At 37.1% G+C, this 19,214-nt stretch overlaps 1 protein-coding gene across 5 annotated transcripts in view; it reads right to left on the bottom strand.

Moving 5' to 3' along the window:
* The window catches only part of csmd3a (CUB and Sushi multiple domains 3a), a 235,512-nt gene that overhangs the window by 115,949 nt on the left and 100,349 nt on the right, over positions 1-19,214 (bottom strand). For all 5 annotated transcript variants that reach the window (XM_057339366.1, XM_057339370.1, XM_057339369.1 and 2 more), the window contains exons 24-28: positions 15,731-15,922; positions 8,086-8,212; positions 6,619-6,821; positions 3,706-3,897; positions 2,057-2,195 (exon numbers count right to left, since the gene is read on the bottom strand). In XM_057339366.1, coding sequence (XP_057195349.1) covers positions 2,057-2,195; positions 3,706-3,897; positions 6,619-6,821; positions 8,086-8,212; positions 15,731-15,922 — 853 coding nt within the window. The remainder of the gene's footprint in view (positions 1-2,056; positions 2,196-3,705; positions 3,898-6,618; positions 6,822-8,085; positions 8,213-15,730; positions 15,923-19,214) is intronic.

Raw genomic sequence — 19,214 nt, 5'->3', positions numbered from 1 at the left:
GAAAGAAAGAAAAAAGAAGGAAAGAAAATTAACAAATGAAAGAACGAAAGAACGAACGAATGGACGAGTGAACGAACGAACGAATGAAAGGAAGAAAAAAGAAAGAAAAACAGAAAGAAAGAAAGAAAGAAAGAAAGAAACTATTAGCGAATGAACGAAAGAACGAAAGAAAGAAAGAAAGAAAGAAAGAAAGAAAGAAAGAAAGAAAGAAAGAAAGAATGAATGAAAAAAAGAAAAAAGAAAGAAAGAAAGATCGAAAAAAGAAAGAAAGAAAGAAAGAAAGAAAGAAAGGAAGAAAGAAAGAAACTATTAGCGAATGAACGAACGAACGAACGAAGGAAAGAAAGAAAGAAAGAAAGAAAGAAAGAAAGAAAGAAAGAAAGAAAGAAAGAAAGAAAGAAAGAAAGAACACCATTACAGTCTTCTGAAGATTCTTTCATCGTATGGAAAACTACTTCTGTTTCACAGAAACAGAAAATAAATCACACGGGTTTGGAATGACATGACAGTACATTTCTATTTTTCCCACCCATCCATTTCTAGTATCCGTAAAGAAATGCTTATAAAGAAAGATTGCTATAAAACAGGAAAGATGAAAAATGTGTCACAGGCTTCATGCAGAGAATGTTCAAATAGTGCCTGTGATCTTCATAAAAGACCTTTTGGTTCATTTGAAGTAGAAAATGGCTTGAAGAGGCAGTTTTATATGTTTCAGGTGGGGGGTAATATTATCAAGTAGAATAAACCTGCTTGAAGAGGAAATATTCACAGATGTGGGAGGAGAAATGAACGTAAATATCCCATCCATGCTTCAGAAAAACAGATTGAGAAAATACTGCAATTCATGATTAACTGCAATGAGAGCAGGAGGCCGTTCTCATGTGACCTGTGCTGAAACTGAAGAAACATTACAACGACATGACATTTATTCACAACATCACTTGAAATGACACGATTTCCAACACTTTTTCTGTTTAAGTGAAGGAAGCAAATTTCCAGACACAAAGTAATCTGGTAATTGAGCTTTCTGTGCACAGATCACGATTTGATATTAATGTCATATTCCAATTTCTAAGGTAAGATAGAATCAGTTACGGGTCAATAACGTGACACTTATTTAATATGTCTGGATCTATTCATTGATTCCAAAACCCATTAGAAATGCAATTCTTAAAAACACCTTCTGCATCCATAACATCATCATCCACATTTTCAATTAAAATTCTTCTTCTTATTATTTTTTTGTTTCTGGCCTAAAGCAAACTGTGTGTGAAACACACACATAGATTTGAATCAACTTTTATTACTTCTTGAAGAATAAACAGCGAAGTAGTTTCGTTGGAAAAATATCAATTATATGTGAAAAAACTAAGTGAAGGTCACTGGAATAGACGGTTTCATTGGACGCACGCGCCTGGTCCGAAGTTATAGGTATGTGTTTGGTTATAACACAACAATTTATTTTACATTTAATTTATACGAACATTTATTATATATTAATTGTTTTAAATTCAATTAAAACTACTCAACAGTTGATTCTTTGCGGAGGTCTACCGGAAGTTAAAGTCATAGTTCACCCAAAAATGAAAATTCTGTCATCATTTACTCACCCTCACATTGTCCCAAACATGTACATTTCGTTGTTCTGCTAAACAAGAAGGAAGATGTTTGAACGAATGTCAGTAACCAAACAGGGGTGATGACGTCACAGGTGGTGGAGTAATTAATCCGTTAGATCGATTAATGTCATATTACTGCTGTAAATAATGTACACTGCATCTGAAAACTATTTTTGCTATCGTATTTTTGCTCTTTATTGTTTAATTTCACGATATTTAACGCATTCATAAGTTTCCTCCTACGTAACTCCGCCCAGGGATTCCCCAGGGTCCTAGAGCAGGTAGGCTCAGCCGTATGCTGAAAATTCAATATAATCATTTCTGACTTCTAGAATGGTAAAAAAAGATTTACCATGTATTACCATATTAATATTCCACCGAATTGTATTGTAGCAATACCATAGTATTACCATTACTAGACAAAGTAAAGATCTTACCTGATAAATGCCAAGGAGATGACATAATCAGGGTGAACCGTGATGAACCAATCACAGTCCTTGCTGTGTGGGTAGGGGTGGGGAAAATTTGGAGACAGAATGAATCCAGAAGATCCTGAAATGTTTCCACCGCAAGGAGCTGAAAATGTATATTTGTGTGTAAATTGTTATGAAACATAAATATAAATGTGCATGTAGTATTGTAAATAAGCATTTCATTTCGTTCAGTGAAGTGTTCTGTAGTGCACTATCAAGAACAGTTAGCATCCGTTTTGTATCTTGTTAGGAAGCATCTTGTCACTTGCCTTCAGCGTGCTCACTGGAGGCTGTGAGGGAGTATTCTCTGTACAGCTTTGGGACTTTATTTATTATAAATGTTCAGGTTTATACGTCTAAAATTACAGTACACTGTCAGCTTCATACAGAGATAAATCATTTGACGGTTCACTGTCTGTAACTCACTTGAACAATGATGATAGAAAAGCCCATTGAAACACATATTTAGCATCCTTATAATATAAACACTTATTGGTTATACAACATGGCATATACAGACGCAAAAAAAAATGAAGAGACCATTCCAAATGTGTATTTATTCAATATTTCTAGATGTATTGTGTCCATTTCAGGCCATTGTTTGTAGAATTTCAACAAAATCAAACCTCAGGAGTGACATTAAGTCATCCAACAGCAACGTGAACGACTGACAGCGTGACAAGACGCATGGAAACTGTGATAAAGATCCAGGTTATTATTATTATTATTAAACTTTTCCTAAATACATGTAGAAATATGACTGTTGTATTGCTTAAAAGTGACTATGAACTTGATTTCTTTGCAGCATTTGGGGTGTGAAAAAATACAGAGCATCTTTTCTGTTATTTTCACCTGTTTCTCCAGTTTTCATTTTCTGCAAATAAACGCAAATAAAAACCATGTTTTCATTTGAAATTTGGAAGAAATATTGTCAGTAGTCATTTTACTGAAAATAAATGAAAATAATTCATAAAATGGTCTCTTGATTATTTCCACGGCAGTATATGAAAATACAAGGCTGACTTCATATTTTAGGAATGGAGATGATCATATTTAAGACTCCTTGATATCACAAGTCTTCTTTTGCTGTCTCTAAAACTTCAACTGATTCTTCTAGACCGTACCGAGATAACAAAAATCTCCTTCTGGATACCCAAATAATGCCAGATCCAAATCCAGACATGCAAATAAAGCCCTTCTTATGAGCTATTTTTAAAACTTTTAAAAGAAGAGAATAAGAGCGCCGTCATCTCGCCTGTAAACCCGCCATGAACTTTAAAACCCCATAATATCAATAACACTTGGAGGCAGATGCCAGGAAATATATTTTTGCAGACTGCAGGTACCCACCAAATAAATGCATTTTCTCCCAAGCATTCATCACGGGGAAAAAGTCCCCAAATTTCCCACAGCCCAGAAGTCTAAGCGCTGACTGCGCATACGCATAAGATATTTCCATCAAAGAGATTTATTATTACGCCTCGTTTTTTTTTTATATAAAGACTGAAAGTGGTTTCTGGGAGTCATGGAGGACATTTCGTCAGCCCTGACAGGTGTGAAATGAGCCTGTATATTACACATCTCAGGTGGCTTTGCGGCAAACAACATCTCACCGATGCAGGTGGGGGGACTGGGCTGCCAGTAAAACCTGTTGTCCACTTGGATGCAGGTGATTCGGGGCTCGCCCTGCAGGTCGTAGCCCGGATCGCACGTAAAGGTCACGGTGTCGCCCGGCTCCTTGCCTTCGCCGCTGCGGCTGCCGTTCATGGGCGTCCCCGGGTCTCGGCAGGCGGTCGCCACGGAACCTGCGAAACGAAAAAGTGTACCGGCTGTGCTCACTTTTCACTTGCTTGGAACTCACGGCGGGAGGTTGCGTTTTCTGCTCGGAAATGAGGTTATGTGGCCTTTGTGCTGTTCAATGTCTCCATGGGGTCCTTTACAACCTCGCCTGAGCTGAATACTGTCTAACACAGGTGTGGAACAAAGTTCGTTTTTGAGTTATAGCAGACCCGGTCGGGCTTGAAATCACTCGCTAATGGGTGTGCGCTGTACTTACACAAATTATATGTCCATGCATGCAGTTTTCGGCCTAATTTATGTTCAGTTTTTGCTCTGAAATGGTTTGAAAGGTCCTCAAACAGAAATAACGAGCTTCCCTGCCCCGAGCCGGCTCTGCACATTTACATTTCTGCATTTGGCAGATGTACACATTTGACTTTTCGTCCAAAACGACGGTGCATTAAAGGAGTAGTTCACTATAAAATGAAAATTTCATGATAATTCACTCATGTTGTACAAGCCGTCCGTGTCTTTATTTCTTCTGTCGAAACCATACTGAGGCTTTTGAGGAAAGGTTTCCAGGCTTCTTGTCCATATAATGCACTTAAACGGGGAGTTGTTGGTTAAGGTCCAAATTTCAGTTTCATCGCAGCTTCAAAAGGCTCTAAACAACACCAGCTGATGAATAAGGGTCTAGCGAAACGATTGGTCATTTTCCAAGAAAACAAAACAAAAATGATCTACCTTTCAAACATAAATATACGGCTTGCACTGCCACCACGATGCACGTCCACGACTTCGTATTACGCAATCACGTTGGAAAGGTTACGCGTGACGTAGATTTCAAAAGATTTAAACATCCCTGACTGGCACACGAACTGTCCATTTTAAACAATAATCTCGCATAAAAACATATAACGTGTCATTCAACATCCAAGAACTTGTGAAAGGTCTTCTTTCTCCACACTCGTAAACACTGGATCGGAACTTGACCATTCCAACGTGATTGCAGAGTATTTGAACTCGTGTACGCGCAGAGTGGAGGCACTCTGAGGCAGAGCAAGCCATATACAGTATTTAAGTATTATATAAAGTATATATATTTTTGGTTTTCTTGGAAAATGACCAATCATTTCGCTAGACAACACCCTTATTCATCAGCTGGTGTTGCTTAGAGCATTTGAAGCTGCGATGAAACTGAAATTTGGACCTTAACCAACAGCCCCCCGTCAGGGGCGTAGCTACATGGTGGCCATGGGTGGCCACGGCTACCCCTGAATGATCGATGTCCACCTATCTGGCCACCTCTGTTGTGCGAAGCAGTTTTAAGATGAGTGTCGGAGTTTACGGAGTGCGTATGCACTAAAAGTAACACGAAAACATTACTCTCGCGTTAATATGATGTCATACGCTGACGCAAACAGTCTGAGCGCTAAAGCTGAACAGCTGCTAACCGCTTCGTGACAGCGTACTGTCTGTGTACCATGGAAGTTCATTCGCGAGCAGAAGGATCAGGTCAGTAAAATCAGTCTTGTTTAACTGGATTTCATTCATTAATTACATTTTCGCGAAAGTTTAAGTTGGGGTACTGCAATGTTTATTTTCTATAAAAACTTACTGCAAATGATAGCTAGCAAATTATTTTAAAATAATGTTAGCACATGAAAGCATTGCAAATAAATGGTTTACTTTACGTTCTTTGTGTATGTTTTAGACCAGCAAACTATGTGTAATGAAGAATTGGTGTAAATTACAGTAGAAGTTAAAGAATTTCTGTCTGTAAGGATTTTTTGGTCACCCTAATAAAATCACTGGCCACCTCTAAAAAAAAGTTCTGGCTACGCCCCTGTCCCCCGTTTAAGTGCATTATATGGATAAGAACCCTGGAAACCTTTCCTCAAAAGCCTCAATTTGTTTTCGACTGAAGAAATAAACACACGGACAACTTTTATGACATGTGAGTGAGTGAATTATCATGAAATTTCAATTTTATAGTAAACAACTCCTTTAAAGGGATAGTTCAGCCAAAAATGTTATATACATTTGTGCATTTCGGAGTTATTAAAGTTTTGTTTTTAGTTTAATAAATATTTTTTAATTAGCTTCTATTTTTAGATTTTTAAGTTAATTCTAGTAAAATTTTTAGCAATTTTATTATATGCTCTTGGCATTTTATTATTTATTTGTTTATTTTTGATGCTGCTATAAAAGAATAATTTACTTTTAGTTTAGTTAATTGTTACAATTTTAGTGCTTTAGGTTTTTCCTATAATTTTTAGGCTAATCATTTATTTTATTTAAATAAACAGAAATGTTTTCAAAGTTTTGATTTTAGTAAACTAAAATAACCTTTCTTTGACTTACATCGTGTTCAAATTGCGCATTTTATTAGCATGTGTGTTCTCTTAAAATCAAACCCGTGAGCTTTGCTTCGTTGAATACAGTAGCACACCCGCTAGAAGCCGAATTACACAGATGCAGGTCTGCAAAGAACAAATATTATACCCGCACACATGTGTTTGTACAGGTAGCATGTACACAGTCGAATTGAATAACATGTGCACATCAATTTTATATGGCACACAGCAGAGGTGTTGCCCTATCTAGTGACCCTATAAAGATGTTAACCCTTCATGAGAAAGTCCGCCGGAGGGAAAGATTTGTTCTTACATCTGCTCCGTAAAGCCTGACAGGGAGGTATAAAAGTACTGTGAAACTGAGTATCGCAGGGTTGAAAATGTACTAACTTGAGAAGTCAATGGCAAATCCAGATTTGCTTATGTAGAAGTCCGTCTCAAACTGGATGGTGACCACATTCAGGGTGCTGTGGATGCCGTCGGGTAACAGAGACCCGCTCACTTCCCTTAAGGCCATCTCGTTCTCGGGATGTCCGTCCCACACCTTCAGGATGTCATGGGAGGCTTCGGTGTCGAACGCCAGGAACTGGAGACTGAAAGATCAACAACATTCAATGAAAACCATTCCAACGTTTCTCCTAAAATTGCTTAATAAAGAGAAATAAAAAAACAGAAACAAATGAGATTGTAATTGAAATGCATGAAAAGTATGGAGGTGAATGTAGATTGTAGAGGTCAAATAATCTGGATTTGGGTAAATTTGACGAGAGTTCATATTGAGATCTTCAATAATATTGACTTTTGATTGCAGACTTGACAAATATGAGCTCACTTTGACACATTGCCCTGATAGCACACATACATCTGGTTTACGTCTATTTGACGTCTGCATTTACATCTGCAAGACATCTACAATACATCGTTTGCTCATCTGCAATACATCTCGGAGATGTCTGCTGTCAGACGTCATATAGACATCTAGAAGATGTCTGTAAGATGTTTATGCTTTAGAATGGATGTACAACAGCTCTTTCTAAGATGTTTAGCAGATGTTTTTAAGCAGCAGATCTCCAGATCTTTAGCAGACGTATTACAGACGTTCAGACGTCTCCGAGACGTATTGCAGATGAGCAAACTATGTATTTAAGATGTCTTGCAGATGTAAATGCAGATGTCAAATAGACGTAAACCAGATGGATTGTGCTATCTGGGTGCTGACATCTCTTCTGAGACATTAACTGACATTTTTGACTCTTTTTCTCGAGAGAATATCTGAGATGCAGATGAGACTTTTTCCATTTGCTCTACATTTAATCTCATTGACATCTAGGACAAATGCTGAGATCTTAAAGAGCGGAGTAAATATCACAGTAAAAAGTTTCACTTCCATAAAAAACAAGCCTTTCAATGCATTTAGCACCTTGATAAAGTGCTCAACAACTACACTAAAGTTCTATCCAGTAAACACTTCAGAGTCTCGTGAAATAAAACTCTTTTAAAGCAGACGTCTTATATATTTTCTATTTAATAAGCAAGCTGTAAACACACCACGCACAACTGCGCAGGTTAAAGACCTCAGTCGTAATGAAAAAGATGAAACCTCCTTTTATTTATGTAGATAGATTTTCTCTGTTTAAGGTCAATGCGATCGGCTAAAAATAACGTCTCCGACGCAACAGCCCAATTAAAGCCTTTCATCTGCTGTCTAAATACATGTTACACAGCATCCAGAACACTAACATCACTGACAGCATGTGTCCGGGTAAAAACAGCGAATCGGTGCCAACCCGTGATCTCTTGAAATGAAAATGAAAAAATGAGCCACGTGTCCATACATAACCTCTCATTAACAGTCACCTGACAGTGTTGCCCGAGTCCACCTCGATGGTCCAGGTGCACCGGAGGTTGTTGTCATAGGGAAAAGGGTATCCGGGAGACAGTATCCGTCCAGATGACTCGCCTTTAAAACTTCCCCCACACTCGGCTGCAATGAAGAAATAAACTCGAGTTATCTCCCACACACGATGATGATGTATTCAGCGGCCCTGCCGAGAGTCAGGCTGTTTGACAGGAGCGAGCCGCGCCATCCTATCGCTCTAATGCAAGAACCGGCCGTAATTATGCATGCACAAGACGGAGGTTTTTAAGTACGTTCCCCGTGCATGTCATTAATTAATGTTAAAACTCTGTCCACGTTATTTATGAGCTCAACCGTGCATAAAAACCCAGAAGAGTGCTGCATATATCACAAAATAAAGGAAGGATTATCATATTCATTATGGCGGCGTTCTCTGTACTACATCAGTCAAAGCTCGCTCGACTCGACTCTGCATTATGTATAAGCCGAAGCAGTAGTACAGATAACAGCGTGATTAGTCCAAACATCAATCACACGGCCTAAAACACTACTCCAAATTACAAGAGTAAAGAAACAAACGCACAGGCTTTCAAACACTCCAAACTGCAGATACATGATGTCAGCCCATGGCGCTTCTTACATCTGAGAATTTTCCAACGCTCCCTTGGATCCAAGTATTTATTCAACTTTGATATTACCAGCTAAACGTGCAACTTCAAAGTTGAATATGTCTGTGAAAGGGTTAACCAACTTGTGAAGTGAAGATGATTGTCTTCTGAATGGCATACACGGAAGGTTATTTTTGTTGTTGTTGATAACGAACTTTTGGCTTATTCTGATATACAGTAAGTAACACATTGTGTCTAACAAAGATGTTTTAAATTGACTGTAAACTACAGGTTCTTGAGGCTTATTGCATTCATTTACACTATGTTTTTGCCCTTACAAAAAAGTAATAAGCAAAAAATAATAATAAGAAGAAATAAGTAATAAAATAATCTTGTAAATACTAAGTTAAAAATTAATAAAAAATACGTAATTAAAATAATCCTATAAATAAGTTAAAAATAATAATAATAATAAGTAAGAAAATAATCATATAAATGAGTAAAAAAGTTTTTAAAAAGTTATAAAATAATCATATAAATAAAAAAGTTATAAAATAATCTTGTAAATACTGTAAATTAAAATATAATAAAAAATAAATAAAAAAACAAACCTATAAATAAGTTAAAAAAAATTACAAGCAATAAATAAGTAATAAAATAATAAGTAAAAAAGTAAAAAATACATACAAAAACAAGTAATAAAAAATCTTGCAAATACTGTAAATGAATAATGAATTAAAAAACAAGTAACAAAAATAATCCTATAAATAAGTAAAAAATAAAAGTTCATTTTATGAAGTATACTTTAGCACAGTTTAAGTATACTTTTAAGGATATTTCACTTAGCAAGTACAACTTCTAGTATACTTGTTAGTGTGTTACTTTAATCCTACTTGAGAATTCGGCCCGTTTTTGACGTATACTTTTAAACAGTATAAGCACTGTCACGGTCCTACCTTCTTGTTTATGAAATTCTAGTCGTGTGGCAGGATCGGGACAGAGCCCTTAGGTTTTATGTGAGAAAGCCATGAGTTGTTTATGTTTTGACATCTCATGTGCTTTCTCGTGTCTTGTCTTTGGCCCCGCCCCTCTCGTTTCATGTATTGCTTCCCTGCTTTTTTTTTCTGTCACGGTCGGGGTGAAGAAGACCCCTGATTTTCTGCCTGCCTGCATCTGGGTTCTTCTTCACCCCGACCGTGACAAAGCACATTTCAATAAACTTTGTAATTACATGGATTCCTGACAAATTACTGTATACTTCGTATAGACTTCATGTTGTTTTTTGCAAGTATTGAATTATTTTACGCAAAGAAAAGCATTTGGATTATGCAACGGGCATTATAATAATAAACCATCGGTCAAAATCTTTTTTCCGTCCCACAGAAAATGCCCGGAGGTAAGCCATTTTTAAAACGTTCGCAGCATAAACACTGTTTTTATAACTCATCGTTTCTTTGCCTCAGTATTGTCACGATTATCTTTCAATCAATGGCAGACAAGAGGAGAGTTCGAGAAACAGTTTGTTAACAGTTCACAATTCAGAACAAATCCAAATTATTCTCCAAGAAAACACTAGAAAGCCGACCTGCATGGCTAACTTTTACTCGTTCACAAACGTGAGCTTAAACTCTGTCAGGAAGCATCCGGAGTTAATATTTTATACCACGTCTCATAACTTCACCTGATCCATTTTGCGAAGGAGGAAAATAGGTGTATAAAACCAGGCGTTTAAAGTCTAGCGTTGCATGAAATATTAAGCACAGCCTCAAAGAACAGCATTTTGAAGTGGAAATTCCCAAGGTGCTGTCATGAGAGCAAGCGGACCCTCGAGGCGAGCTTCCAGCATCTGCTCACCAGAGAGGAGTTCAGCTTCGTGTTAACCACTCTGTTGTTCACAAATTTCCTCATACACCAGCCACACGTACGCCGGACCACCATTAATACTGCTGACTGCTCGAGACCGATCGAACTATCATCCTAATGATTATTTTAAAGGATCCTTGGGTTTGGTTAGCGTAAAGGTCTAAAGGAGAAACACAGAAAGCAAGAGGCGGATAATGAACAGACTGGTCATTACGACACACAGTAAAGCCGACAGGACGAGCGGGTCACGTATAACGCTGAAGAGATTTATTTTGAGATAATGACCACATTACTGTACTGTATCCTGCTTACGGCATGAACATTACCCAGATACATAAATGCATGGGCATGAAATATTCAGTTGTATTGTTTTATCTTCCTGTACATCCACGCTAAGAAAGAAATCTCTTACAAAAAACAAGCATTTACACAAATCAATATGAAATATTAATGTATGTCTTTTTACAAATCTGCTGTTCAAGTTATTTGTTTTCCTCTAGTTTACATTCTTTGACATCATATCAAACATACAGTACATGCTGCATGAAGCGCCTTGGAGTGCATGGGTTGCAGGAATTCTCCATAAACACATACAATTGAATAGGGGGGAATGTGTATTTTTCGGGGGGATAAGAAGCACAAGAATGTTTACAACCATTTTTTTACATTAGGGATGTATCCCCAACTATAATCAACAACAACAAAAATAACAACAACAAAATTAAATGAATGCTTGACAAGCCAATGTTTTTCCTTTATGACAAAAGAAGTCAATTTTTTTCCAAATCTATCAAAATTCAAGTAACTGTAGAATTTTTTAGGGTTTCCACAAACATCATCCAGTCATGCTTTTTATTCAGAAAAAAACTGCAGCTCCCTCCGTTCACTAGTTATAGAGAACTGCCCTTTCCAATATGGCGGCACCGGCGACAATGACCCACATTCCCCATCAGATTTTTGATTGCTTAAAATAAAAATAAGGAATTGTTTGTTACTCTGGTTGATCGACGAATCACTGCTCCCCGATGTTTTCAAAGTTATTGGTTTAATTATGTCACGTGTTGTGCGTAGCATCTTTTGCGCCAAGAGTTTAATTTATACGTTGCGATGGCGGGTGCACAATATTCTGTTTTCTTTTATAAGTTATGAAAAGATGAGCAAGAAGAAAATGAGTAGACTGCTAAAGATAAGGATTACACTGCATATGACTTCCTGTAGTGTCGTGTAAAGTGTAAAGACTTTTCTCAACAGAAACTTTTCTCACCCTCTAACACTCTGCCTTGCCCTGTAAAAGGTAAGCCAATGGTTGGACTGGCAGCCGCAGAGCTACTGCGGTTCTGTCCTGAAGATGCAGCAGTCATTCCTACTATTCGGTGACATTTCAGAGTAGTAACTTTCGAAAAATTAAAAGTAACTTTCATTTTTACCAGAGTTTTTCTACCATGTGACATAGGCCAAATGTCCCCCGTTACAGGACATTTTCGTATTTTTTAAGCATTTAAAATGAATAGTTAATGTAATATTTACATTTAATAAGGGCGAAAATGTCCCTCACTTTACCCTGCAAATGTATTTCAATAAAGTATTACTAAAGAAGCCATGTTATGTTTATGCCACATTGATATTTTTATGCATTTCATTTACTATATTAATGCAATTTAGTCCCATTTTTAAGTGACCTCATTTTGCCTATTCCTTCCCTACTGTTTCCTCTAAAAATAAGCATAACAGAGAGGCCATGTTATGCTTTACCACATCAGTGATCTATTCTGAAATGTTGAAGAAAAAGCAGATAAAAGAGTAAAACTAAAAGCTCGTACACACCAGGACGATAATCACACGTGCTTATCGCCATCGTTTTTCAAGACGTTTTTCGGCGTTCATACCCAAACGGTTTTCACTGGCGATGAGCCGAGTGAACGTGCAAATTCACTCCCTGACATAGATGGCGCTACACAAGGTGGCGCTGCGCAACTTTATGCTTCTGACACTCGCTTGTCACACAGAAGAAGAATTCATCTTGCTTCCTCTTCGTCAATGTGTGCTCGGCAAGACCGTTTTGTGCTTGAGCACCACCAAGTCGTATTTTACTGTAACTTCAGCAGCTCCAGGCACGTGAACAAAAGCGGCAATCTCATTGGTCGGCCAGTTTTTAACGCGCTGCGTCAAAAAATTTTTTACGCTTTTACACCTGCCGTTTTGCGCGTCGGTGTGCACACTCACATTGGCGCCCTTTGTTTAGTCACGAGGCGTTAAACGTCGACGATAAACGCAAGCGATTAACGTCCCGGTGTGGACGAGCCTTTACTCTGCTTCTTGTAGATGATTTACCACAAATTGTATGCTACTTCCTGAGAATTATGTGACTAAAAGAGCAACCAGGTGGCGTGGTCAGAGGGATTACAATCAAAGTAACAGGGGGGACATTCATCTCACATATTTATTTAAAGATTTTAACAATTAAAAATATATTAATAAAAAAACTGCTGTTAAATATTATATGGCTATACAACAGCAGTATATAATAGTATATATATAAAGTGTAGTATTAATTTGATTTTCTTAGTTATATTTAAGTTAAGCATACATGACTGGGGACATGACAGTTCAGCCTGCCTGCACTAAAATCAGAGTAATTTTGTTCAATTTAAGTATGTATCATAGTGTTCTGAGGTGAAAATGGGTAAATTATGGAAGACAAGCTTTACGAAATTATTATAGTCCCGTTTTTAAATCAAATATTTCATATTATGTCTTGGAGTCTCAAATGGCACCGAACAGTAGGAATGACCCATAAGCACACAAACATCTGACGCAGGCAAACCGGCTCTGTGGTTGATGTCCTCAGGGCAACATCATGTTGACCCTAGGACAACATTTCAATCAACCAATCAGATTTCAGGAATAAGTTTACAGTTTATTTTAAGTTTAATCTTACAACCAAGATTAGATGCTTATAGACCATTGTTTTTCACTTATCATTTTCCTCTGATTTTGGGGTTAGGTTATGCTTAGGGTTGGGCTTTAGGGTGGGTTTAGGTTTTATTTATAAAAATGTTGTCCATCTCTCAAATGGACATCTCTCACTTGGCAAAATCAGGTCGAGCCAGGCAAACCAGTGTTCACAACATCATTCAGTATGCTGGCGTTGCATATGCACTCTCATAATGGCATTTACATTTACATTTATGCATTTGGCAGAAGCTTAAAAGCGACTTACATTGCATTATCCTATACATTTGTTTCTAAGTATGTGCAATCCCCTGGGATCGAACCCACGACCTTGACGTTGTTAAAGCCATGCTCTTAGTACTGAGCTATAGGAAAGCTGTGAGAATGAAATGAAAAAGTTTTTCTCCCTCAAGTATTTTCAGTATGCGCTGTGTGAACTCAAGGCTACGTGAAGTAAAGATTGTCTAGTTATAATATTACAAGCTATTATAAGCACATTAAACTCTGGATTTAAGCAATGAAGCAAACTCTAATTAGCATAATGCAATGAAAGCAAGAACGCCGACAGAAGAACACCAACCAGAAACATCACAGACAGCATTTCTGAACACTGTACTTCTCACCAAACACAGCTTCCTGAAGAATTGCGATTTCCAACCTGCTGAAAACAATCTGTATCGCAAAAATGATAATAGTTTCCAAACAAGCTCTTATCCCATTGGTTGGACAAACACACAGCACTGGTTGAGGCAGAAGTTGACATGTTCAAGCGAGATACGTGACAGGCACACTCCTGCAGATCAATTCTGTTCAAGGTGTTAGCATACGTGCGCAAAACGGACAGACGTGCGTTGCTAAGCAAGTCCAATTAAGTGCAATTTATGAATCCGGGGAAATCCACCGGATCAACAGAACGAATTCTCTGAATGGAACACTAACTTCCTGCATACTGCATATTGTTTATATTGCACACTGTCTGCTAGTTTAAAACAAAACGGATTTTGCAGAATCGAAACAAAATGCTACACCACTCTACAGATTGCATATTACAGTATACTATTGAATTAGAATCAAATCCATTGCTGTAAATAAGTGCAGTGCAAAAGACAACATAAATAAATATGACATAAGAATTGAACGTCATGAAGATGATATTAGTTATTAATCGGTAACATTACTTTGACCCTTATTTGTCACGAGGACACCCTAATGAATATTAGGACATAATTGCCCTTGACAAAAAAAAACCCACAGCAACACAGTTGCAAACCATGGTAATGTTAGACTAAAATGAAAAAAAAAAACGTTAACAAATAAAAACCGTACAATATTTTTGCTGCCCTTAAAAAATAGGTAAAAATGTGCAAAATCATTTTTATTTAAAATAAACTTATAAATAGGTCAAAATAAGTCATAAAATCTTATATAAGAAATATAATATATCTTATAGTATTATATCTTATAAGTAAAAAAACAAGTAATAAAAATAAGTTCCTTTTATTAAGTATACATAAGCAAAGTTCAAGTATACTTTTAAGGATACTTCATATAGTAAGCACTTCTATTAGTATAGTATTATATAGTATTAGTGTACTATTTCAGTACTACTTGAGACTAATCCGGCCCATTTTTTTGTTTATCCAAGTATACAAACTTTGAGTATCCAGCTGGTTAACAACAATGCTTTTATGACAACATACAAATTACACTGAAAGTGCACTTTCTTATTTTTTAGTTTAAAAGTAGTACTTCTTCTTTGTATTAGCATGGATGTCTGTACTGTATACTTTGTATAGACTTCTTATGTTTTAGTAAGTTTTTAATTACACAAAGAAAAGCATTGTGATTATACAACAGGCATTATACAACGCAATGCCTTCACGATTTTCATAAATAAACCATCAGCAAAACTACATATAAACACTATTATAAATATAAATAACATTATAAATCAATGCATTTATTGACTATCAATTACCAAAAACCACAATTATTTTTCTCTTGTAACTCCTTGTATCCAAATTCCCAACCAAGAACTTTCTGGAACTTCAAGTGATCAAGTGATGACGGAGCATTTTGAACTTCCGTTGTCTCAATTCTCTCCCTCAAGGACTCCAGCCTTCACTACATTTATCACACACCCTCCTAATTCTCGATGAATAATTCATCCTGTTATAATCGTGATAATCAAAGCAGTTGTTTAGTCATTTGGGTGGATCACCTATGCAGGATGGAAGAGGGTTGTCCCACGCCCGTCTCTCCCCCGTCATGCATCTCAATATACTGCTGCCATGGAGACTGTATCCCGCATCACAGCGGTACATCACCATGCTCCCGGTGAAGTGGCCCTGATCGCTCACTTTGGATCCAAACTGAGGTATGCCGGGGTCGTCGCAATGAGAAAGTTCAAAGCCTACGGGACAGATGAAAATGAGATATGAGAGTCAGTGTTGTTGAACATTAATCATAAGCTTTAAAAACTGTGAATATGAAAGAAACATTTAATTTAGTGATTAAATCTATGATTTATTTCTTAAATAAATATATTTTATTAATCCCTTTTATAACTTCTGACACAACTTCTAGCAAATCTCAAACGACCAAACCCTTGTTTATCCCTGCAGCTAACACTCATAAGCATATCAATATATTCCACAAATTTACTTCTGAAAATCTATTGAACGGCACAGTGCTCCAACACAACTCCTTTCCCTGCCCATTTCAATTCAATTTACAGGCAAACAGGCTTTCTTTTGTATTTCCTATCACACGTAATTACACCAAACAGATGCACGAATAATATCACACCAAGCATTTAATCCTCATCAGATCTTAACCAGTGAATGATCCGGCTAATGAATTCATTAAACTAGGTGTGGGTGAAAGAAACACGATCCAGGCCTGCCAGGAGTTCCCGTCCCGGCGGAAACGGCATTATGAATTTCACTTTGAGTTTGCATAATGCAACCTTGTTATGCACATAAAGCAAGAAAGAATTACAAACTCGCAGCTGTATTAATATCCGCATTTACGTACGTGAACACGCAAACTGATAATGTTATGAGACAATAACACGGCCGACACAGCGTCTGCTAATTAAGACGCTGAAAATACGGGCCGTTAGGAACGACATAATTGCTCGGCTAACAGCGTCAACTCTTTTTGTGACCAACCACATTGTTACTAATAACACATCAATGCCACTGAATTCACATTCTGACCGTTGCTTAGTTATTAACATGAGGATTAAAGGGATAGATCAACCAAACATAAAAAATCTGTCATCATTTATTCACTCTAATGTCGTTCAAGCCCTGTATCTGACTCTTTTTTTCTGTGGAACACAAAAGAAGATATTTTGAGAAATGTTTCATATAATGGAAGTCAATGGGGGCCAATGTTGTTTGGTACCCAACATTCTTCAAAATATCTTCTTTCGTGTTCTGCAAAAGAAAGTGGCACCTTTTGAAAAGATGTTTCATTTCAGGGTGAACCGTTCCTTTAACCTCGTGAAGCATTTCCAGTAACAAGCAATATGTTGGATGCTGGCAGCCTTCACAGAGAACCTTGTGTTCTTTGTGCTAAACCAATACTGCCGTGACTGGAGGGCACAAGTTTGTATTGAAAGAGTAAATAATTAACCGATCGTGACCCCAGGACATCCGCTTCTCAGATGAAGAACAGCTACGGTTTTCAAGTAACCGAGAGAGTCTAGAATTGCTAACTTCCACAAGTACACTCTTAAAATAAAGGTGCTTCACGATGCCATAGATAAACCTTTTTTGTCTAAACGGTTCCATAAAGACACTTTAACATCCCAAGAACCTTATTGTTTCAAAAAAGTTCTTTGTTGCGAATTCGCATTATAAAAAGGTAAGAAAGAGATGGAAGAACCTTGACTGAATGGTTCTTCTATGGTATTGCAGTAGCTCTCGAACACTTTCGTGACACGTTAAACGTTTTCGAATAGACACAATGAGTAAATATTAACAGAATTTAATACGTCAACAACTGACTGAGCTAGATCGGTAAAAGATGCATTGTTCTGGATTTATTCTTTACAACTCGAGAGTAAATCTAAATGCATGATTCAATTTTAACACACTATTCTACCCGACAGCTGATTTATAAAGAAGATACTTAGAGGAAAGTTCTGAGAGTCTCGTGTAGTAAAGCACATTTATTCGTGTAGTAAGTGTAGTAAGAGCATCATTTATCATTATGAGTATCATTCCTCTATTTTGAAAGTCAAAGCTGTAGAACCGCGCTGTCTCATTCCCCGTAATGTTTATCTCACGCTGGCTAGAAATATAACAATTTAAATTTGATTTAATTTATATTAATTTTAGGGCTGTCAACGTTAACGCGTTTACGCATGCGATTCATTTTTTTCAGATTAGCGAAAAAGAGTTGTGAAAATGGGATAGAGCGTCAGCTCTTAAAGGGGCGGCGTTCTTACACCTGCTGCTGTGACTCTTGTAATTAATGTTCATCGATGAACAAAAGAAAAGAGGAAATCGATGTGTTTTGTAGCTTTAATTCTGTATTTAATTTAGAATTTAGCATTAAAGACTGTGAAGTGTTTGAGAACTTAATTCAATTTCTGTATATTTCCTACCTCTTAGACATGATAGCTCTCAATTATACTGTACTTCAATGTTGAACGGCTATAATTCATGTTAAAATAAAGAAAAAAAATATATTTAATGGAGACATCAGTTGCAGTACTAATATCAGAATGTAGGCTTTCATTCATAAAATGATGTTGTTAAAGAAATCTGTTGTTTCTACATTCATTTGGAGATTAAATGTGAAATTATTAGAATGTAAAAGTATATTTAAAAACATTAATGTGATGTGAGATTAATCGTGATAAATCACAGAAAAAATGATTAATCAGATTTATTTTTAATCAATTGACAGCACTAATTAATTTACATACATATTTTATTGTATAGTAATAATATTAAATAAACAATTTGTTAAATGGGTAGTGTAACTTTGTTGCGTTTAAGTAACAGCTCTTCTCAGGGGCGGACTGGAACTATAAAAGTGGACTTGGATTTTTTCACCAAGAGTAGCCCACCACAAACCCCTCTGTTCCAGTTCCGCCTCCATCTGGTCTGTTTGCGATAGAGTTCTGGGGGATGTCCCCCCTCCACCCATTTGTGATCGTGTTCCTGTTTGCGATCGCGTCCACATGAACAGCATCTCCCTGGGAAATCTCCCGGTGCTCCAGACGGATTGTTATTTCCTTTGTTTGTTATCAGAAATAATCTGCAGGGACTCTACTCTTTGCAGAGGTCTACGCAGTAACGTTTATGTCGTTGCCCGTGAAACCGTCTAGAGTTACATTTTCAAAACACTTATCTGCATGTGTGTGTGTGTGTGGGAGTGAGAGAGAGCGCGTGAGAGAGAGAGAGAGAGAGAGAGAGTAAATGAAAGATGTGAGATGCGTTTGGGAGTGCTGGGAAAATTACACAGTTCAAGCTGACAATGAAATGAAGAGATTAATCTAGAAATGAACATTAATTGAGGTAATATATTCCGCTGTGTGTGAGGTAAGAGATTCTGACAGAAAGATTGAGAGACTGCATATTGATCTCATTCACATTTGAAGGTATTTGTACGTGTAGCGCACACAAAGCATTGTAAATAACATTCTGCCACACCTGCTGATGGTGAGAAAAATGACAGAGAAAACG

This window comes from Triplophysa rosa, linkage group LG8 (genome assembly GCF_024868665.1).
Source record: "Triplophysa rosa linkage group LG8, Trosa_1v2, whole genome shotgun sequence".
NCBI lineage: Eukaryota > Metazoa > Chordata > Actinopteri > Cypriniformes > Nemacheilidae > Triplophysa > Triplophysa rosa.
Note: the sequence above shows the minus strand (reverse complement) of the source record. Positions and strands in the feature narration are given on the sequence as shown.